Source organism: Eretmochelys imbricata, chromosome 1 (genome assembly GCF_965152235.1).
Source record: "Eretmochelys imbricata isolate rEreImb1 chromosome 1, rEreImb1.hap1, whole genome shotgun sequence".
Lineage (NCBI taxonomy): Eukaryota > Metazoa > Chordata > Testudines > Cheloniidae > Eretmochelys > Eretmochelys imbricata.
In genome coordinates, this window is record NC_135572.1 from 164,737,476 (window position 1) to 164,761,292 (window position 23,817).

Below are 23,817 nucleotides of genomic sequence, written 5' to 3' on the forward strand. Positions count from 1 at the left end.
AAGGGTGAAGTGGAGCCTGAAGAAGTGGGGGCTGCTGTGGGGAAGTAGCCCAGGGAATTGTACGTGTCCTGTTTCTAAAAGGTCAGCTGCCATAGCTGATACCATTAGGGTCCCTGGGCTGGAGCCTGGAGTAGAGGGTGGGCCTGGGCTCCCCCCTTTGCCCGCTCCCTGATTAATCACTGAGACTGGGAGACAACAGAGACTGTGCAAGGGAGGATAGCTTCTCCTCACCTCCCTTGCTGGCTTATGATGAAAATGGCTCAGTAGACTGTGACCCTTGTCTCTAGAGAGAGAAGGGTTACATGGAGGATCACAGTGAGCCTGTGAGGCTAGTGAAGTCCGCCAGGAAACGCGGGACCCATGGAGACAAGGACAGAGCTTTGTCTATATATATATATATATATAAAATCAACAATAATTCTAAGTTTAAATTTTTATTTCTATACAAAATTTTGTTGTTCTCCGGTATAAATTATTGTAACAGATATTGAACAATATGTGAAATATAGTTAGCCCTGAGTTTACAAAACCTTATAAATATTTGTAGATGTTTGATACAGTGCTATTTATGCAGGTAGTGATAGAATTGTACCATTCCAAAATGCAAAATTTACCATATTCCAATGGTACTAATATATGAAAATATAGCTAGAAATCATTTTGGTTCACTTGACTGTAAATATAATGCATATTAGTCGCATGTAATACATTGTGGTGATCAGAAAGTCATCATATAGGCTTGTTGTTTGTGTAATAACATGTTCAGACTAAAGCTTTTTGTGAGGCAGAGGCAAACAACCTAATTTTTTCTGTATGTAAAACACATTCATTTGGGGGCTTAGGGCATAAGTGCTCTGTAAATTTTGCCAAACTGTTTTGATGCCACCTAGTGGTTTTATAATGAACATCTTTACTTCCTTGCATGCAGTGTTGCTGTAGCTGTGAGAGTCCTAGGCCGTTAGAGGGACAAGGTGGGGGAGGTAATATCTTTTACTGGACCAACTTCTATTGGTGAGAGAGACAAGCTTTTGAGTTACACAGAGCTCTTCCTCAGGTCACCCACCTTGTTGTATTTACTTCCATTCATATGATACCCTGTACAATGGTAACCTTCAATATTAACAGGTTTTATCCGTCATTTGGGAGCAAAGTCCCAATGCAGATTCTTTTCCTTTTTTATTAAGTTCCCTCTCAAGAAAACCTTAGATGTTGGCCTTGAATTCCAAATATAAGAGCTAATACTGATCTTAATCTGTAGAAATTTTAAATTCATCATAAAACTTTTGAGCTAAAGAAGTCAAAAAACATCCTGCTGTAGGTTAAAAATATTTCGTTGAAATAGCTAGGAGTAAAATTGTTTGGGCTTCTTAGGTATCAAAAATTATTTTAAACAGCCATATATCTTCATCTACTTGATTAACATCAAACTTGTTTAATACAGATGTGTGCAGCTTCTATTTATCTGATGAATTACAAAATGTAAAATATGACTGGCAGTTCATGAAACCTTTGCGCATTGTGGTCTGCCAGCATGGACCCCTGACTCATGCTCTGACACGTGGGCACAGGGATCCACACTAGCAGATTCCAAGGCAGGATAGAGGCCTTGCTAAGGGTTGGATTCACATTTAGGGAAAAGAAGGCATAGAATAAGAATAAACAAACAAAAACAAACTGTGCCCTCAACTATTTTTGCTCCTGTATAATATTGAAAGGGGGGTATGAATGGCTTTGCTGGTGGAGTTGTGTAAGGCTCAGAGAATGTATACTGTTTCCTCTCACAACTTGGTTGAAGGGACAAGGGTGTTGAATTCAACTTTAACAAGATAGCCTTTGTCCCAAATGTTAACTAGCAACTGAAGTTAAATAGGTGTTAACAAAACAAAATTATAAACTGTCTGACTAAAAATCTCTTCCCCTCTAATTGTTATCATTATTGACACTTGTGATGTGGTCATTTCATTAGCTGTCCAGTCATCCAGGCTAGTCAGAATCTAAATGTCTAACGTTTAAAAAAAGGGGCAAAAAAAAAAAAAAAAGAACTTTTGAAAGAATCTTCTAGCTTCTCTTTACAGAAGGTCACAAGCTCACTTTCTTCCTTTATAGGGCCACTTTTAAAGATTTTGCTTACTGCTAAAGAGGGAACTCTTCTTTACCTTCACTGAATCAAATGCAATAAGAAGCAAATCTTGCCAAATGTGTGGGGGGTGGGGCAGAGGAAGGAGGAATCTTTAAGCCTAAAATAAGCACAAGTAATATCAACCAAATAATTTTTTTCAGTTATACTCACCAAGATATATGGCTTTGTAATGCAAATGTTTCTATAACCATTAATGATTATAGTGTTGCTAGTATGAAGGTATAATTCCCAATGAAGTTATTAAGAAGCCTTCATTACTATTTCTTTTCTAGAAATAAGAGGCCTACAGCTGCTCGTATTTACTTAAATGGGAGCTGGATTTGGGACCATCGTTCACTTTTGATGTTAAATATTTAACACCTACCCAGTGCTCCAGCACCTACCCAATCTGTCTACAAACAGTCTTTCCTATTCTGATCTGGATTACATAAAGCAAACCAATAAATAATTATTCCATGAAATACAAAGAGACCAGACAGTGTACATAAAAATCAAAAATGAATAATAGTACAGAACTCGTCTATTTACTACTAAAACATGTGCTGCTCTCAAATATACACCTTCTACCCATTACAAACGGAAAGATTTGTCCAGAGAAACAACAAAAATGAAATATAAACAAATAAGTTGTGAACATAGTAACCTTGGGGCCAATACTGTTATCAGTGATGCCAGGGGAGATTTACCAGTGTCTTTAATCAGAGCAGGGACCCTAAATATTGTCATACAAATAGGATATTTTCATCTAAAATTGAGGCTCACAGCAGGGCTATGAAAATAACTGCAGGCAGTTTTTAAAAGATTTAATCCTGCGATAGAATCAGATTATTTTACAGGTTGAAGAGGAATGTGATTTACTAAATTACTTTTCTTGGGTATGTTGGCGGTCCTGCATTGTGTATGAGTAATGATACCATGCTAGCTATGGTACTGTTATATGAGCTAGGTGAAATGTTATGGGTTGAATTAAACCCCCATTGAGATTGATAGGTGTGAACTCACCCTTTAATTAGCATAACTGTAAGCATAAGCCCCCAACCAAGACAAGAGGTGTGTGACCCACCTATCAGCTGTGGCTGAGTATTATTTTGGGTGTTGGAGAAAGAGACCACACAAACTGAGAAGAGGCAAGAGCAGAGAAGGAAAGCAGTACAAAAGCCAAGCAGGAGCCTGTAAGCACAGTGTGTCTGGAAAAAGCTAGGGGGAGTGATTGGGGGTTTGGTGTTGGCTAAAAGACTTGGGGGGCTGTAAATGAAGGAAATTGCTCCTTTTGTTCTTTATTCCTTCTACATTCAGATATCAGGACTTTTGTAAATTTTTTATAAATAAACAAGATTGCATCAAAGAAATACCAGGCTTCAACAATTTCTGCTTCCAGCTGAAACCTCCTCAGGGCCCCAAACTTTGACTGGCTACTCAGGTCAAAAAGGGTCAACATTGTGACCTACTATGTACTGAATATGCAGAACTTGTATTGGACTCATGTTGGGTCCTATAGTAATTCAAGAAGAAACCCCCAGTATCTCTCATGATGGGAGGTCAAACTAATGTAAAGTGGGTCTAATTTTTTAATTTTTAAGTTTAATTTTAGGGGGGAAGGGATAGCTCAGTGGTTTGAGCATTGGCCTGCTAAACCCAGGGTTTGAGTTCAATCCTTGAGGAGGCCATTTAGGGATCAGGGCAAAAATTGGGGATTGGCCCTGCTTTGAGCAGGGGGTTGGGCTAGATGACCTCCTGAGGTCCCTTCCAACCCTGATATTCTATGGGTGCCTTCTACTTCTGGTAGCTGAAATCCAGCAGTGTACATGATGCAGAAGTAATCAGTACATAGTCATCTGCTGCTTCTCTGACCGAGAAATAATTAGTAACTTATATAAATCAGTAACTTAAGCCCAGTTCAGCCCTGGGAGATCTTTCTGCTGAGGGCTCCCATTACATGCAGATTTCTCGTACGCTATGTTGGGGAAGAGGGGCAACCCGCTGCCTCTGTGGCAGTGCTAGCCCTTCTCGGGAACCTACAGGGTCAAGATTCATGGTGGGAATGAATCCGTCTCCATCATTCTCCCACCGCTCTTAAGGAGGTTACACAAAAAACGGTCATGCAGTCTAGGTCTGAAGTACATTTTTTTGCTGTCTCCCTCCCTTTCATGGAGGTCTGTGGGCAGCAACAGCCAGAAGAAACTAGGCAGAACACCTCCAGCGAAGCCAGTCTGCCAGAGGGTAGTGGGGAGAATGGGAGGGCAAGAGCCCGCATGAAAGCACCGCCCTTTCTGCAAGGGGAAGGACAGCCGCTCGAGAGAAATTCCATGCTCTGCAGCGATTTCCTCCCCCAAGTCTTGTTCCTAAGGATTGTTCTGTTGTCCTGAGCTTGTAAACTGTTCAGTGTGTTTTCTATGGTCTGGTAGGTCCTGAGCAAACTGTAATAGTAAAGTAATCAGTAACATGTAACCGATTACCCCTTGGATCTAGTAATCAGAAGTTTGTAATATATTACTCTTTTTCTCAAAGCAGCTTTAACAATCCTGTCTGCAAATAAAGTATCTTTCTCCCATTAGTAATTTACATGACAATTCCATAATTCTTTTATGGACAACTCCTGAATTAAACAATTATGATTGCTTTTACAAAGATGATTTTTAGACTGTATTTAGAAAATCTGCAAGAAATGTGCATGGAATATTTTAAATAACCTTCTATTAATTTGCCAGTAAGTTAATAAAGGCTGAAGCCCTCAAGTACACCTCAGTGCTGATTAAACAAATATTGCCAAACTTGCAAGTATAGTTTAATTACAAAAAGACTTTGTACATCATGTTAATGGTGCTGCTTGTAGATCCTGTCAAACCAGCATTTCTTTTAATGACTGTTTTCAACATATTTTACAATGGGTTCCACAAGTGTTCAAGCACAGGGGTTAAGACTTTTTCAAAGCAGTGTAGGTGATTTAGCCATTCATTCAACACAGATTTTAAATCAAGACTAGATTTATTAAAAAGACGTGTTCTAGTTCCACCAGGAATTATTCTGGGGAAGTACTATGGCCTGTGTGAAACAGGCGGTCATACTAGATGATCATAATGGGTCCTTCTGGCCTTGGACTCTATGAATCATTCAGAACGGAAGCCGTTTCATTGTAGTGGAAAATATGTGGCTAAATTCCTTACACCACTTACAATACAATCTGCTTGGTCATAGACTGACGGGAGGCTCGTTCATAGAGGCAGGTTTAACGTAAGAGTGGTAGCAGCAACAAGTCTTCTTCTCCCCGGCTTGGTAAGCACTGCTTCCCTGCTTCCTCTCAGCTGCTGAGATGGGAACCCTCCCCTTTCAATCTACTTTTAACCACTACAAAAATAAACCTACTGGAAAAGAAAGTTGTGTTCTTTTTAAGACCCACACTAGGTTGCTTTGTTTAACTCTTCTCTTCACCTGGCTGTATTCTTAGATTTAAAAACCTACACAAATATAGGCAATGACAGTCAAAGAAACTGAATGCTCTGAACCTGCACATGGCTAGCTATCTGTGGTTCTGTGAACATTTGGAAATGCTGTACCCATTTATAGATCACTGGATTAAAGGGTCTGATATTTTTACTCCACATAGTTCAAAACCTGAATGTCCCTTCACTTTGAATGCTAGTGAGAGACTTAGTTTTGTCTGTTTGTGTTAAAATAACGATAACCAGGTCACAAGTGCACAAGCAACAAACCAAATGCTATTAGCTATTTATCCTGTTACAAGAATTATGGTTTAAATACCTCAATGCTATTTCTAATCCGTATTTAATAACATGGCAAAATACCAGCTGAACATTTTACATCAAGACAAAAAACTTGTATCCTTGTTAAATTCTTACAGGGAATTATTGCAACAAAAGAGCATTATATTCTGGAACACATTATAGGTCTGGGAAAAACAGATTAACTGGGATTTTAATGACACATCCTGTTTAACATGATATTTAACATGTTGTATAGCCACATTATTTAATCTACATGCAAAACCTACATTTATAAAATATCTATAATATGCCTTGTAAGAAAACAAAAAGCATTTAATAAGCTACGGAGTGGAAAAAGATGGAGGGGGTGGTGAGGTGGACAAGAAAGCAATCTTGCAATGATAATCCTAATTCCTACACTTGGGCCAAGTAGGGAAAATGAAAGAAGAGGCTGGCTGTTTTTGAATTGGGGGGGGGGGGGGCGTGTTTCATTTATTTTCTACTCAAAACAAACATTCATGCAGAATGTTACAAAAAAGGAGCCTGTTGGCTTCAGAGGGACCTGGCTCAGAACCTCCCACAAAGCACTGGTAATAGCTGGGTACATTACCCAGTGAAATATTGGTAATGAAAAATACCAGCCAAAGAAGCAAAATGATAGTGGGGATCTGGTGGAAGTGATCTTTTTCCTCTCCTTTCCACTGTAGGCTCCCAGTGCAGAGTATGCTCTCCCCTCTTCTCCCCCCCCCCCCACCCCTATTGAAATACTTTGTAATCTGTGGGAATCAATTATTGCTAAATAAACAATTTTGTTAAGTAAAAACATGCTCTAGAAATCCTCCTACAGACTAACCAACCTCAAGTGTTCAAAAATCAGGATTCAAGCCCCAAAACGTTGTAAGTTTGGTTTAAATATATATTAATGACAAATTTTGGGGAAAAGGTGTATTTGCCTGCTGGTTTTTAAATCTTTTGGGTTCATTCAACACACATTTTTAAACTTTTGTATATAACCATAAGGGCTAGGAACCTTATTTACGTAATAAAATCTCAGATTCTCATGTAATTGCTCCACTCCAGGGGCTGGAGGTTCAAGAAAAAACACCCAATATTGCAGAACTTGGAAACACTGCAAATCCCTCACACCTTCAGTCTACAACATTGTATAAAGTAGCCTGTAGTCTGGCTCGTGTGAAACCAAATTGTATTACGACTTGGTTTGGGGTTAAAAGTGTTTGAAAATAGTTCCAGACATGATTATATGTCCTAATGTGAACAGGGTCTAAAGTAAAGAAAGTGGCAGGATTCTTTTTATTTCGCGTTTCTGAGAAACCAAGTCCCATGTAAATAATGATGTACATTTAAGATATTCTATTCTGCTGTTGTTGAACTCATTAATAACGATTATAGTCCTGATCCACTTTCATCCCAGATGAAAAACAGAGTATTGTTATATTCTGAAATTTCTGTTTATGAATGGAAACAGAACCAGAGAGGGAAACATCACAACCACAGCACTGTCAGTCTGCCAGTGCCAACACTACCCTTTCTGAGGAAAAAGAAATAAGTAATCGCGCGCCCCCCTGCCCCCGCATCCCCCAGTCATTAAGCTAATGATCTAAAACTGTTCTGTGTCTCTAAGGGCATGGCTGTACTTGCAGATGTAGAGTGCTTTGAGTTAAACTAGACTTCTTAGAGCGCAGTAGGGAAAAGTGCTGCAATCTGTCCACACTGACAGCTTCAAGCGCATTGGCGTGGCCACATTTGCGGCGCTTGCAGTGGCATTGGGAGCAATGCATTATGGACAGCGATCCCAGCATGCAAGTGGCTACAACGTGCTTTTCAAATGGGGGAGGGAGGTGGAGAGTGATAGGGAGTGTGTTGTGTGTATGGGGGGGGAGGAAGAGTGGGTTTTTGGGGGGCTGAGAGCATGTCAGCATGCTATCTTGTAAGGGCAGACAGCAGCAGACCCCACCACCACCTCTCTCTCTCACACACAGCATTCCACAGTAATGGTTACTTTTTCTCGGAGCAGATAAGCAGCTGACTGTCAGAAACAGAGCTTTGAAAGGGCATATCCGCATTCCTATAGTGATTCAAAAACAATGACAAGAGTGGCCACTTGACTTACGGGGATTATGGGACGTTTCCGGAGGCTGATCAGAGCGCAGTAATGCAACACCTCATTCATGCTGACGCCCAGGTGTTGTAGCGAAAGCCGCAGCAAACGTTATTCCACTCACCGAGGTGGAGTCCCAGGAGCGCTCTAGCTGCGGAGTCAGAGCGCTCTATGTGCCTTGCCAGTGTGGACAGGTAGTGACCTAGGGCTCCCGGGGCTGGTTTAATGCACTCTAATTCGCAAGTGTAGCCAAGCCCTAATGTTTTGTAAAAGAAGAACTGGAAGGGGCAAAACTCCTCCCTGTATGATCTGAGCAACAATTTCCTTCCCACACATGCCACAGCTCACTTAATACATAATCATGGAAAGCGGTGTTTATTTCTGAATAAAGCCCTCTCCAAGAAACCTTGGGCTTTCTGCGTCACACATTACTGCATATCATGTGTCACACGTTGTCAACGACCATTGAAAACCTCAAACTATTCATTCATATAAAATTCTATATAAATTTAAATGTATTATCATAAGCAGGTTTTAAACAACTAATTAAAATGACATGCACTGTGTAAAGCATCAACATTTTGTTTACAAAACTAGAGAAACTTAGTTTGGAAAACTAAAAAAAGTTTGCTTAAATGCTAAAAAAAGTTTGAAATTACTGAAAGATCAATTGGTACGTAATCATTCAACTTCTTCAGTCTTTTATCAGTAAATAAACATAGCAAATGGAAATGCAAACAACTCCTTATCACATGACGTTTTATCAGTTAGCAGCAAAAAAAAATCATATAAACTTCAGATGCCATTTAATTATGCTCCTTACAATAACCTGTGTTCTAACCAAGGGATATGTGATTCTTTTCTTCAGGAAAACTGGCATTAGAGACCACCTGGGGTTACATTGTATTTTAGTCCAAGGAATCAAAATATGCAGAAAACTATGTGGACACTAACAGTGATAGAAAGTCAGAAAGGTCCAGAATCCTCAAAGATATTTAGGCTTCTAACTCCCCTTGATTTGGACACCTAAATACCTTTGAGGATCAAGACCTAAATCTCTACTTGTTTCAGTTCCCCATCTGTAAAATGGGGATAACAATATTTGCATGTATTAAGATGGTACTCATTGGAGTGAGGACTGTCTCTTGGAGTGCACAGTACAATAGAGCCCTCATCTCAGATGGACTTCAGTTCTATTGTCCTATTAATAATAATAATCAATGCAAGGCTGCATACCCTCTGCATGTCCTCACAATCACTAGAAAGACTATTTTTTAAAAAACTTTTCAAAATAGGGCCGTGTGTATGAGTCTGTGACAGGTTTGGTCACAGACACCTGCTTGGGACTGTCACCTTACATGCTGAGATTACCTCTGAACCCGTTTTCCCTGCCAGCTTGGGACTCCAGAACCCTGCCTTGTTGAGCCAGACACACTAGCATGCTACAACACTGACCCAGGTCTGGTCCACACACACCAAAGCTGCAGGCTTAACTGAAAATTGCTCAGCAGGTTACCTGCCTCCAGCACCCAGACACCCAGTTCCCAATGGGATCCAAACCCAAAATAAATCCATTTTACTCTGTATAAAGCTTATAAATTGTCCCCCCTCTATAACACTGATAGAGAGAGATGCACAGCTGTTTGCTCCCCCAGGTATTAATCACTTACTCTGGGTTAATTAATAAACAAAAGTGATTTTATTCAGTATAAAAAGTAGGATTAATGTGGTTTCAAGTAATAACAGACAGAACAAAGTAAGTCACCAAGCAAAAACACGCAAGTCTAAGCCTAATACATTAAGAAACTGATTGCAGGTAATATCTCACCCTCAGAGATGTTCCAATAAGCTTCTTTCACAGACTAGACTCCTTCCTAGTCTGGGCCCAATCCTTTCCCCGGTACAGCCCTTGTTAGTTCCAGCAGACATCTTAGGTGGAAAGCAGGGGTGTTCTCATGTCTGCCACCCCCCTTCTTCTGCTCCACCCCCTTTCATAGCTTTGGTCCAAGGCGGGAATCCTTTGTCTCTCTGGATCCCCACTCCACCTTCTAAATGGAAAAGCACCAGATTTAACAATGGATTCCAGTATCCTATGACATGGTCACATGTCCTGTGAGATCCCAGTCTTCATTCTTCGAGAGGTGGCCCACACACACCCAGGAAGGTCTGCAAGTAAACAGACCATTTACAACCAATTGCCCTAGTCAATGGGAGCCATCAAGCTTTCAATCCACCATTAATGGCCCACACTTTGCATGAATTATAATAGGACCTCAGAGTTATATTTCATATTCCTAGTTTCAGATACAAGAATGATACATTCATACAAACAGGATGAACACACTCAGGAAATTATAAGCTTTGTAATGATACCTTACAAGAGACCTTTTGCATAAAGCATATTCCAGTTACATGATATTCACATTCATAAGCATATTTCCATAAAACATTATGGAGTGCAACGTCAGAATCCATGAGAGAGAACTGTAAAAAAACAAACAAAATCACAGAACCATAAAAAAATGGAGACAAAAAATGAAGCACAGCTACTGTGCATGCTATGACTGTAAGCAATGCCACACACACCATGCATGTGAGACACTTGTAAAGCAAGATAATGTTGTGTGACATTCTGTAGTAACCATAAGGCTATCTAACTTTTCCCCCAGTAATAGAATAGTGATGCTGTAGATCGGAATGCCAGCAGAAGTTGTGTGCACTGGTATTTTCTTTCTTTCTACACAAATAAAAAGTGGATCCTCTTCTCCCTGCCCTAAACTACAAAAACATATAAAATTAAACAACTAGCAGAATGCAAAGCTCTGAGCACAGCCCTACAGCAGTTTTCTGCAGCCACAGGACATTAGGGAGGGCTGCTGTTACCCAGATGCATTTACAAAACCAAGGCTAGTCCCTGCCAAATTCAGGGCATTGGCAGCAACGAGATAAGGAGAACTCTTTTCTTTGCCCTGGGAGTTTTGTCTGTGAAGAGTGTAGAGTAACACCCAGAGTAAGGTTAATAGACCTTCTTACCTAGAAGAATGCTCACGTGAGGAGCAAAGGTTGTAGGATTGAGCCCCTAGGGACTTCATCCTGCATTCCTTGAACATTTAAAACTACCACTAGTATCAGTTGCAAGGATCAAGCCCTAGCCACTGATTCAGACCCTGACTCTGTTCATCAAAGTGTTTCAGGCCTATGTGACTAAAGCACGTGCTTAAAGTAAAAACACACACTAATTTGATAAGTGAAAGCAATAAATGTTTAAGAACATAATTGTGAGGACATAAAATGTTTAGGTTTTGATTTTTAATACTTTCTGACTAAACTAATTCTAGACCAAGAAGAAGTCATTTGCAATGACATTATAGAGGACAGATGCTGGAGAATGACACAGTATTATGTGCATAAACTACTCTTGGGGCCTTTACAGACTTCAGCCAAATAAACAAAATTTATACATCTTATCATTTGCAATCCTCACATTACAGGACAGAAAGGGAACTCAAGATGTTTGGAAGGATTGTGGGGAAAAAAAAATCGACACAGGGTGGATTCAGCTTTACATATGTGACCACATTATGATACCTCTATAATTTTGTGGTTGTGTCTTTTAATTTGTCTATTTTTGGAGCAGGGTTTGGGGTGTATGTTGTCAGAATTGGCATTAGTATACCTCAACAAAGCACTAAATTGCTGCATAATGTGTAAGCATGCCTTCAAGATCAAAGCTGCAAAATGAGGAACTTCAGTGTATAGCTTTTAAAGCTATTTTTCAGTGAACAGGTTCAGGGAGTAAATTTATCTATATAATTTTAAGTGCTAAAAAACAGCTCAGAATTGCCCCCCCAAAAAAGGGGGGGAGAGCAATTGTAATCATAAGTAAAGCTGAACCTCTCCCCGTGCTTTTAGAATTAATAAACTGTTTTTTGCTGCCATTGAAACAAAGGATTTCAGTTTAATATCTCCTTAAACATGTGTAGCTTTTGTTTGCCAAATTTATGTTGATCCTTTTCTCTAAAAGTGTACCACTTTAATAAACTAAAAAAGACCTCAAAATAAGTAGTCAACTCTATAAGCATCTGCAACCAGTGCATAGAGTACACACAATAACCTGAAGAGTTATGAAAGGAATTCATAATGCCAGCTCCTCTTAAGCTGTATTATGGTATCCTAAATTGCCATACTCCATCCAACAAAATAGCTGAGAAAAGGCAAATGCTTGTGGGAAGTTGGCCAGTTTCCTGTTTTGTGAGAGTCTTGGGAACAAAACAGAATCCCTGGCTAAAGTGTTTAACTACTGCACACAATTGTCTCTGCAAACTCAGCACTTCAAAATATATACAAGATTTGAAACTGCAATACAAATATTTTATAAATGGCTATTTGATAGGAATTGCCTGGTTGTGATGGACAGCCCCAGGTGGCCAGTTTGAATGAAAGCACGATTTGGTTTTGTTCTGGTTTCATTAAAATAAGCTAGTTGATGGATAGTTGCCCTTTCCTCACCCATTCCCTGATGTAAGGTTGAGCTGTGCTTATGCTCTGCCTGGGGCAATGATTCTCTTTTCTGGCTACCTCCTTTTTAAGTTAGACTGGTTGCTATGATATGAATTATGGGGCGTGATTGGAAGACCCTACAATTAAGGCTACGTTTCCTTTTTAAGTTAGACTGCTGCTATGATATGAATTATGGGGCGTGATTGGAAGACCCTACAATTAAGGCTACGTTTTAGTCACAGATATTTTTAATAAACAAAACTTCATGGCCTGTGACCTGTCTAGGACTTTTAATAAAAATACCTGTGACTAAATCTTGGGTGGGAGGTTCGGGGGGGAGGGCAGACCAGGGGGCACCGCGGGCGCTGGTGTGGTGACCCGGGACCCCACCAGTGCTGGTGGGGAGGATTGATAGGGCTGGCAGGGTTCCCTACCCGGCTCCGAGTCCCTGAAGCTCCTAAGCAGCAGAGGGGCACAGGCTGCCGGGAACTGCAGCCAATAAGAGCTGCGGGGGCGGGGCCTGCAGGTGCGGGCAGGGTGGAGCTCTTCCCACCCCCCTCCAGCCCCTCCACTGCCTAGGCGCTGCAGGGCCATGCCAGTGGGAGCCCCCCACCCCAAGGTAAGCAGCCCCCTGCCCCTAGCCCCCTCCTACACACCCAAACTGCTGCTCCTAGCTCAGGGGCTGCCCGTGCCTTAGCAGCACCAGGAAGAGTGGAAGTACAGAACCAAATAAAGGCATCTTGTCCCTGGAGGTTTGGTGATTTTAATTAAATATGTAGAGAACAGGTAGGATGCAAGAGAAGGAGGGACAGGCTATATTCATTAAGAAGAGCGTGTAGAATGAGTGTGGAAAGAAGAGGGAAGTTGGAACTTTAGGGAGTAGGGTTGCCAGGCATCTGGTTTTTGACCGGAACCCCTGGTCCAACAGGGACCGTGGCAACTTTGTTAAAAGTCCAGTCAGCGGTGCAGCGGGGGCCCGGGGATAAGGCAGGCTCCCTACTTGCCCTGGCTCTACGCCGCTCCTGGAAGCGGTTGCCAGGTTCCTGCGGCGCTTATGCGCTGGGGCAGCCAGGGACTGGGAGGCTCGGTGCACTATCCCCAGTGCCGGCTCCACAGCTCCCATTTACCAGGAACAGCAACCAATGGGAGCTGCGGGGATGCGGCAGCACCTGCAGGCGCAAAGACAGCACACACCACGCAGAGCCACCTGGTCGCCCATGTGCCTAGAAACTGCAGGGACTTGGCAGCTGCATCCTCAGAGCTGGGGTAAGCGCTGCCGGGACACTGCACCTCCTCCCACACCCCAATCCCCTACCCCTCATCCCTGGCCCCACCCCAGAACTCACACCCCCAGCCAGAACCCTCACCCCACCCCCTGCACCCCAATCCACTGTAACAGCCTGGAGCCCCCTCCTGCACCCCAAACAGCTCATTCCCAGCCCCACCCCAGAGCCTGCACCCCCAGCCCAGAGTCCTGACCCCCTCCTGCACCCCAACCCCCTGCCCCAGCCTGGTGAATATGGGTATGGGGAAGAGCGAGTGACAGAGGGAGAAGGGATGGAACAAGCGGGGCCTCAGAGAAGGGGCAGGGCAAGGGGGCAGGGCAGGGTGTTTGGTTTTCTGTGATTAGAAAGTTGGCAACCCTACTCTTGCACTCTAACTCTCTCCCAGACCCCACATGCCCACCTGCACCCCAAACTCCCTCCCACACCACAACCCCCTACCCCAGCCCTGAGCCCCAACCCGCACTCCAAACCCCTTGGCCCCAGCCCAGATTCCCTCCTGTACCCCAAACCCCTCATCCCCAGCCCCACCCCAGAGCCCACACCCCCAGCCAGAGCCCACACCCCTCCCATATCCAACCCCCTACCCCAGCCCTGAGCCTCCTCCCATACTCCAAACCCCTTGGTCCCAGCCTGGAGCCCCCTCCTGCACCCAAACCCCCTCCCCCAGCCCAGAGCCCCCTCCCGCATCCTGAACCCCTCATTTCTGGCCCCACTTCAGAGCCCACACCCCCAGCTGGAGCCCTCACCCCAGCCCTGCCCCAGTGCAGTGAAAGTGAGTGAGGGTGGGGGAGAGCGAGCGACAGAGGTAGGAGGGCTGGAGTGTGTGGGGCCTCAGAGAACGAGCGGGGCAGGGGTGGGACCTTGGAGAAAGGGCAGGAAAGGGACGGGGCAAGGGTGTTCCATTTTGTGCAATTAGAAAGTTGGCAACCCTATTAGGGAGGAGGTTGAGGAAAAGAACCAGGTTGTCTAAACCTAATCAAATGTTCCTCTACTCACTCCACAATGTCATGTCCTGGCTTTGCATTTAACAAATCCAGTCACCTTAGGCAAATCTGAAATGATTTGCTTTGCTCTGGATCAGCAATGCAAGCTTATCTGAACTTTCCCAAAAACTTTTAGTTTGCAAAATGGGCTCGAAGCTTCACAATAAGAGGCCTTTTGTGAGATTCCCTGTATTTCATATATTAACAAGAACAGAAATCCATAAAAAACAGGGCAATGTAACCCCACATACTTGCATATGTATTTATACCCTTTAAAGGTGATCTAAATTCTGCCCCCGATAACAATGTGTCTGTATCATAAAGATTAACAGTGATTTTTTCTCTTTTTTTACATATATTTGTTTGAGTAACAGAAGTCAGTTGCTCTCCTCATAAACCATACTCAATCAAATTGATTTTCACCAGTATATAACCCCATGGATGAGCAAAAATCCAAATCTGAGGTATAAATCTTTCCTCTGTGATTTTCCTGGAAATCTGCATGTCAAACGTCAGATACAGAGTGAAGTACATCAGATGGGAATACAGGCTGTGATTTTTTTTTCCAATGGAATTTGAGCACCTAATTCCTACGGGCTCCTTTGAAAATCACAGCCACAGTACTTAAAGAAAGATATCAAGTCCAAATAATTTAATTTTAGGATAGTCTTTTTTCTTAATACATAGGCTAGACCACAGTTCCATAACTGGATCCTATAAACATTTCATGGAAAGTAAAGGTGTGAGATTGCACTCCATATGATTTTATGAAAATATCCTAATGAGTGTAAATACAATGTAACTGGAATATGCCTCATGCAAAAGGTCTCTTGTAAGGTATATTACAAAGCTTATAATCTACTGAGTGTGCTCATCCTATTTGTATAAATGTATCATTCTTGTATCTGAAACTAGAAATATGAAATATAACTCTGAGATCCTATTGTAATTATGCAAAGTGTGGGCCATTAATGGTGGTTTGGAATCTTGATGGCTCCCATCAACTAGGACAATTGACTGTAGATGGCTCTGTTTATTTGCAAGCCTTCCTGTGAGACAGGCTCGGAAGAATGAAGGCTTGGGTTCTCACAGGACATGTGCCCATGTCACCTGGTACTGGAATCCATCTTAAACCTGGGGCTTTTCCATTTAGGAGGAGGGGTGGGGACCCAGAGAGACAAAAGATTTCCGCCTTGTGCCAAAGCTATATAAGGGGATGGAACAGAACAAAGGGGGCTGCAGTCATGAGAAATCCCCTAGCTACCACCTGAGCTGGAACAAGGCCTGTATCAGGGGAAAGGATTGGGCCCAGACTAGGAAGACATCCAGCCTGTGAAAGAAGCTTATTGAAACATCTCTGAGGGTGATATTTTATCTGTATTCAGCTTCTTACTGTATTAGGCTTAGACTTGCGTGTTTTATTTTATTTTGCTTGGTAATTTACTTTGTTCTGTCTGTTACTACTTGGAACCACTTAAATCCTACTTTTTGTATTTAATAAAATCACTTTTTACTTATTAATTAACCCAGAGTAAGTATTAATACGGGGGGGGGGGGGGAGAGACGACAAACAGCTGTGCATATCTCTCTATCAGTGTTATAGAGGACGAACAATTTGAGTTTACTCTGTATAAGCTTTATACAGGGGTAAAACTGATTTATTTGGGGTTTGGACCCCATTGGGAGCTGGGTATCTGAGTGCTGGAGACAGGAGTACTTCTTAAGCTCTTTTCAGTTAAGCCTGCAGCTTGTAAGGGGACATGGTTCAGACTTGGATCTGTGTTTGCAGCAGGCAAGCGTGTCTGGCTCTAACAAGGCAAGGTACTGAAGTCCCAAGATGGCAGGGAAAATGTGTTCAGAGGTAGTCTAGGCACATCAGGTGGCAGTCCCAAAGGGGTTTCTGTGATCCAACCCATCACAAAAGGTTCCTCCTCTTCTGTATTATAAAGCATGCATCAGGTGAAATATCTGTAAGCATGGTACAGTAGCTAGTTTTTTCCTACTCTTTCTTTCAGTGGCCAAAATGTGTCTGCCTTGTTTACTTTCTTGTGCATCAGAATTCCTGATAATTCAGCAAAATTCTAAAACTATAGGGCCAGATCCTCGGAATCAGCTATTTGGTGCACAATACTTCTCAGGAAAGGTGCAATGAAGGCTGGAAATCAATGGAGTTACTTCAGATTACACAAATGTAACTGAGATCAAAACCTCACCCATTGGAAGGATGAATGAAATGAATCACCCCGTGAATAAGAGACCAAAAAGGTTACAAAGATTGGATGAAATCTGTTATTTTAATCTTAGCCTTTTGAAGAGCTCTTAAGATACACCATTTATTGTTAACCAGAATCTGAGCAAGAACAAATTTGATGGAAGATCCCATACTGAAATGAGTAGTCCAGCTGTTTGAGTTCTGCACTTACAGCCAAATTACTAGACCCTCTGATCTTCAGAATCACTGAAATTTGTAGTTAAAACTATGAGGTTTAATTTTGATCTTAAAAAGAAAAGGAGTACTTGTGGCACCTTAGAGACTAACCAATTTATTTGAACATAAGCTTTTGTGAGCTACAGCTCACTTTGAAGTGAGCTGTAGCTCACAAAAGCTTATGCTCAAATAAATTGGTTAGTCTCTAAGGTGCCACAAGTACTCCTTTTCTTTTTGAGAATACAGACTAACACGGCTGTTACTTACCTGGAATATCTTAAAGGTGACCTGCAAGTATGTTTTTAAATGAACCAGGTGTAGAATTATGTCCTGAATATCCTAAATAGTAAGTTTAAAAGCAGTATTCAATTCCTAGGCAATTTTAAACTTACCAGAGAAGATCTGCAAAGGCACATCTGGTGGTTAGATGCCCACATCCCACAGAAAGTCAATGGGAGTTAAGTGCATCACAGCCATTTGTGCCTTTGAAAATCTCCTTCACCCTTCTTTATGATTGTTTTATGGCCCCTGAAGTCACAAATCCCTGGTTCCCATGAGTGATCTCCCAGTATGCCTGAGGATGGTGACAGTACAGCCAGCAGGAATCCAGCTGAAGCATGAAGGTGCCCTAGAATGAGATAGGTAACTGTTTTTACTACACTGGGCAGGTTGGCAACTTAATTTTTAAATATTATGAGGTATCTGTTGGGAGATAATGGTGCTGGCAATTCAGGAATTCAGAAAAATAGGTAACAATGGTAACTTTTTAATACTTTATGTAAAGATATGCTTCAAACTAATGTTTTCAGGTATGCAACAGACTTCCGGTGTATCCCTGTATTATTGTACCTGTATTTTTAAATATCTTGAGCCCACTCTGAGCCAAGGTGGGGACCCACCTTCTCTTTCCCATCCCTTCCCAGTGGGCAGGAGGAGTACAGAGAGACGGTGCAGCTCCTCACAGCAGTAGAGAGAAAGAGGCATGATTCCTTCCAGCAGTAGAAAAGAGCGGGGCTCCCTGTACTCTCGAATGCTATGAGTGGTTTGGTGAAGGGGGAGATGCTGGGCTCCCAATACAGTACTGCTCTAGGATGCCAGGCTGAGAGGTGGAAAAACAAGAGACCAGTCTTAGCTAATAAATGTAGTCCTTTACCAAGTAGGTGTACAGTAAAATGTTCGGATCTGGTTATATCCTGCCAGTGAAGTCATTAGAATGACGAATGCATTATTTTCAAAGCATTCTTAAATTACTAATGTTAAATCAGTCATGAAAATGTTCCTCCTTCCTTTTAGAAGTCCACAAATATTTCAATTAACTATGCTTAAACCTTATATTTTTGGATTATAAGCAAATTCACATTCTTATCCTTATTATGTCCGGCTCTCCAATTCTGATCCCTCAGATATTCTACAAGGACTGGAATCATGCTCCAAGTGTGGTTTGCCTTTGCAAAGTGACTTTATGAAAGTGACAACATGGGATTCTGCATTTATGATGTCTCAATGATAATCCGTATCAAATACTATCAGTTTTTGACATACAAAAATATGTTTTTCTGACTGGCAGCCCTTCAATCTCTGCTTGGAATTTGAAAATCAGAAATTGTTCTCATTTATACTGATGAAACCGCTGCCACATTATGACCTTAATTACACCTGTGCAATCCTGCTCCATTTGTGGATGGATCTATGATCATAATACAAAACAAAAAGGAAGTTGCATAAGTGGCCCTACAAATGGTAGTTAACAGTTTACTCAACCTATGAGCAAAAATAGAATGGAGTTCTCTCTGCCAGATCTGAGTTGGCCCTGCAGGGCTGACAGCAGTAAAAATGTAACTGTCATTAAAGAAAGCACAAACGACTGAATATGCACAGGGTGCAGATCTACTGAGTAAGAAGGTAACATTTTTTCACGGTCACTTTTCAGAGTAAAATTGTACTACACAACTTCTGCTGTATAGATTTCTACTTTGTCCCAGAAATATTAATTTCAACTCTAGCCTCCACATTCAGCTAATGGAGATCAATATGGTAGAGATAAGTTATTTCCAGTAACTTTATATCACTAACCAAGCTTGTATTTTAAGAAAAAGCTGTGGGGGGCGGGGGAAGGGGACATAAAAATAGAGAACATTTATCTTTTCAGTATGGCACTATACAGTACATTGGATATTCAAAACTCAATAGCACTTGTAAAAATAGGGTTTTTCCCCTGTTTTTGTTTGCTGTTTGTTATAGACCTAGCTTTATGTATGCAGTCCTAAGCTTCAAGAAAGGGGGAGAAATCAAGGCATAAATTGCTTGGTCTTCTGGATTCATTGCCAAACGGGAGGGGGTGATCAGACAGTGATTTTTTTGTTCTGACTTCATTCTTGTGCTGGTGGATGAGACTGGGTCAACCCATGAATGAGTTGCACATTCTGCGTGGGAAATATTACTTCCAGTAAGTTAAGACCCAAAGTGGCCCCTTGTTTTCTTTGTTTATAAGACTAGCCCTGACTTGGTCAAACTATTCCATGCTGCTCACTGTTGTGCCTGCTAAATGTGGTTGTTGCCCTCCAACAGTGGGGGACTTGGTTTTCATGGTGCTGACCCAAGGGTCTACCCATGCTGGTCTGACTTCAGGATCAAGGCCATACTTTGTAAAACTGAGCAAGTAGGCAGAAATTAATTTCAGGTAACATGTCATAAATGTTACAGTCTTTTTTTATTTTGCCTGGGTTTTTTTTCTAACCTAGATTTCACCTGCTTGAATTATAGGTATTTTGAACGTATGTAAATTGTGTATCTTTAACTGACATACTAACATATTACACAGCAACATGGGGTTGGTTGTTTTAAAAAAAAAAATTTCTGAATCCAGAATTGCCACATTTATCTGCATTTATTATCTGAAATTAATTTCAATTCTCCGTATCTGTCAAACACTTCCTGATCTTTTAGCATAAAACATGCTATATAAATGTGACATATTATCAATGCTCTTAAAAAGGAATTTTCTATTTTCTTCCAAGTAAGTCCCTATAATGTCACACCTTATGTATTTTTCTCTAGGGGTAACTGTGGTGTATCTTCTATCTCCTCCTCCTTTGGAGATTTTAAACTCTCCAGGGACCTTTAACAGGTATTTCTCTACTTCACAAAATGTTGCGAGAATGAATTATCACATTCATGTACTTCATGTGCTCAGATACTACGATAATTAGCACCACAGAGAAGCCCATGAACAATCCAGAGTGATACCTAGATTCTCATACACGTTTCATTTAAACATATGGAGATATCTAGACAAAAAAGGCAAAACACATCAGAATAGTTGTCGGTGAAAGACCTTACTGCCAGTTTTGCACTTTCCCTTTTCTTGTTGGTGTTATTATTAATTATTGTAACTATTAGAATGATAAAACCACTATTTTCAGCACAATGGAGAGTGGAAAACTTTGCACCATGACTATATTTAACCAGGAAGGAATGAAAAGTCAAAGGAAATTTATCTAGGGATTACATAATAACCAAACCATCTTAACAAAACTGGATTTGCGTCTGGCAGATTTAAATGACACTGGTAACAGCAAATGCACAACCAAAGGCTCTCTCCCGTATAGCTGCGCTCTGTAAGGAATATGGGGCTGGGGGGGGGGGGCGACTAGATGGAGCTCCCTCAAACTACTCCACGTTATTGTAACGCTGAGCTGCACAGTGTCACCTTTTTTGGTAAAACTGCATACACATATGGTTGGACAGAGGAGTCACTGCATTCATTTAGGCTGTGTCACAGGGCGATCGCTTTATCTAGATCTCCCCCGACCACGCATGATTATAGGAAACTGCTAACACCAGCCCATGACCGGCAATCATGATCTACACAACAAATCTTCCCCAAGCTTGAGGATCGCCGGCAGGGAGCCGGCTACTGGTCTAAGGGAAGAGCAAGGGTACAAGCGGATTGACTGATCAGGCAGTTTTACCTTGACGAAGAGGGAAATGTCATGCTCTTGCGCCTCTTCCCCGGGTTCACCAGGTGTGCTCGCCTCCTCCTCCTCCTCTTCTTCTTCTTCCTCTCCCCTGGCCTGCATGCCGTTCAGGTTCATGGCTTCCTCGCCTCTCTCCGCTCCCGCAGGCTCCTCGGGGTCTCCGACTGCATGCGGCTCTGTTAGGTGGTTGCTCAGTTCATCCCCACCTGGGATGCCCTCTGGGCTTTCTCCTGTAGCAGCGTCCTCTGTGCTTGCGTGTTCTGCTGCTGGTGGTATTTCCTCGGTGGCATGGCCTGCGGCGTCTCCTGCCGCGGGGGGTACTTCGCTTGTCCCAGTGCTTTCGGGATTTGCTCCCGCTGGTGCAGTGCTTCCCAGACTTTGTCCTGCCCCAGTTTCGTCCTCCCCTTCCTCGGGCTTCGCTTCTGCCGTTGCATCTGCTTTGCCGTCCTCTTCCTCTCTCTCCTCCTCTTCGCGCTCTTCTCCTTCGAGGGCTCCTTCCCCCCCTGCCACCTCCCCAGGCTTTTCTTCCTCTCTCACGTCCTCCCCAGGGTCTCCTTCTCCTTCAGGGTCTTCTTCCTCCTCGGCAGCCTCTGCAGGATCTTCTGCCTGGGGCGGTTCTGCCCCGGGGGCAACCCGTTCTGCGCCTCCCCCTTCCGCGGGGCTCGGCCCCGGGCTCTCCCCTCCGGGGCTCTCCTCCGCGGGGGGCTCTGCAGGTCTTTCGCCCGCCCCGCTGCCCCCTGCGTCTCCTTCGCCCCTTTCCGCCGCGCGCTCCCCAGCTGGGCTGTGCGCGGGGACAGGCTCCTGCAGCTGCCCCTCGGGGCTCCCTGCTCCTGCCTCCTCTTCCCCCGCTCCTCCCTCCCGCGGGCTGCCCTCGCCGCCCCCTTCCCCGGGCGCCCCCCGGTCCTTCCCTTCAGCTGCTCTTTCTGCTGCATCCTCCTCCGGCCGGGGCCCGGGGGGCTTCTCCGCCGCCGCCACCCCTTCCTCGCTCCCTCCCTCCTCCGGCTCTTGGGAGCGCTCTGGCCCGAGCGGCTCCGGGCTCTGCGCCCCGCTGAGCCCCACCGCGGAGCGGGGCTCTTCTGCGGGAGAAGGGGGGCTGCTCTCCATGGCAAGGGGCCGGAGCGTGGGTCCTGCGAGAGGCGCCGCCGCCGCCGGGGACTCCAGCCGCTTGGCTATGGCGACTCCTCGCTGCACCCGCGGGGATTAGCGACTGGCCCGCGCCCAGGGCCAGCAGCACCTGCTCGGCGCCCCAGAGCGCCACGGGGCCGTCTGCGCATGCTCCCTAGCGGCCGCTGCCCTAGCTCGACCCTAAGTCGCCCTCGGAACCGGCTCCCCGAGCCAGGCGGGGACAGCCCGTGGGGGGGCAACACCAGGGGGCGACATAGGTGCTGGAACTATCGGTGCTGGGGGGGGGGTTGTCACTGCCGCACCCCCCTGGCTTTCCATTATAGACCAGCTTCGCAGTTCGGTGGAATGGCTCTCAGCACCCCCACTGTACAAATTGTCCCAGCCACCCTGCGGGGCGAGGGAAAAGGGAGACAAGATAGAGAAGATTGGGGAGTGGGGGTGGGGAAACGGGGGATGCAGGGGCAGAAATGGGGGCTGGGAGTAGGATGACCAGATGTCCCGATTTTGGGGTCTTTTTCTTAGATAGGCTCCTATTACCCCAACCCCCCTCCTGATTTCTCACACTTGCTGCCTGGTCACCCTAGCTGGGAGTAGTTGGGCTTGCGGTCCTCCTTAGCCATTTTATCTCTGCACTGAGATGTGGCAGCTAAGCTATTAGCTAGCCCCCTCCCCCCCTCCCCCCCAAGACTCAGCACTTTCTGTTGTGGGGTTTTTGGGGTGAAAAAGGCTTCCCGGCCAATGCCGTGCTGGGACTCACAGGGCTACAACAACACTGCTTGGGGGGAGGGAGCGGAGGAGCCAGTAGCTCCTCTGCATGCAGAGCACAGGCAGGAAACTGGTGGGGAACTGCTGCTGGCACAAAACAGACGTGTTTCTCTAGGACCAAACCCCTTGATTTTTTTCTCACCGGCGGGTCAGAGCTCTCAGTGGGCAACACGTGTTCGCTAGAGCAGCCAAGACACTTAGGGATCGATCCTTCACGAGGATCTTGGCCGCAGTCAAATCTGCGCAGCGTGAGTTGCTCTGCTCCCAACTCGGCACCTAAATACTCTCGGGTTCAGCGCAGCAGGCCTCCCCGGCAAGCTCCCAACCGGGGACCGAAATCCGCTCGCTGTGCTCGAGCTGCATTTGCTTCTCCGGTTCCCGCTCTGGTTTCCCCTTGCCAAGTTTTAATAACTCGCCCTTTGCTGCCCTTCAAATATCCTGCCCTTGCCTGACTACAAGTGTTTGGGACGTATCCTGCCCACAAGTCCTTGAAGCAACCTTCATACCTTTATTGTGCTTTGAGCAGGATGTAACCTTTTGGGTGGCCTGTTATTGACGAACGTAAGAAAGTAGCCCAAACTGTAACTGTATCCCAAAATGCTTCACGGAGTTCAATAATAAAACGATTGGGCTGCTGTATAAACAATAGCCAAGGCAGAGGGAAATGAAGAAGAAGAAAGCTAATTCTACAGATGATATTTGGAAAGAAATGGAAAGCTAATGCTGCAGAGACAGAAGAAGGCTGTTTCAAAAGGCAGGAGGCGATACTGGG

General features: G+C 44.0%; 1 protein-coding gene across 1 annotated transcript in view; it reads right to left on the bottom strand.

Moving 5' to 3' along the window:
* Positions 1-22,259, bottom strand: part of CLIC6 (chloride intracellular channel 6) — a 48,363-nt gene extending 26,104 nt beyond the window's left edge. Inside the window, exon 1 of the mRNA XM_077807250.1 lies at positions 21,150-22,259. Within this exon, the coding sequence (XP_077663376.1) occupies positions 21,150-22,259 (1,110 nt within the window). The remainder of the gene's footprint in view (positions 1-21,149) is intronic.
* Between the last annotated feature and the right edge of the window lie 1,558 nt (positions 22,260-23,817).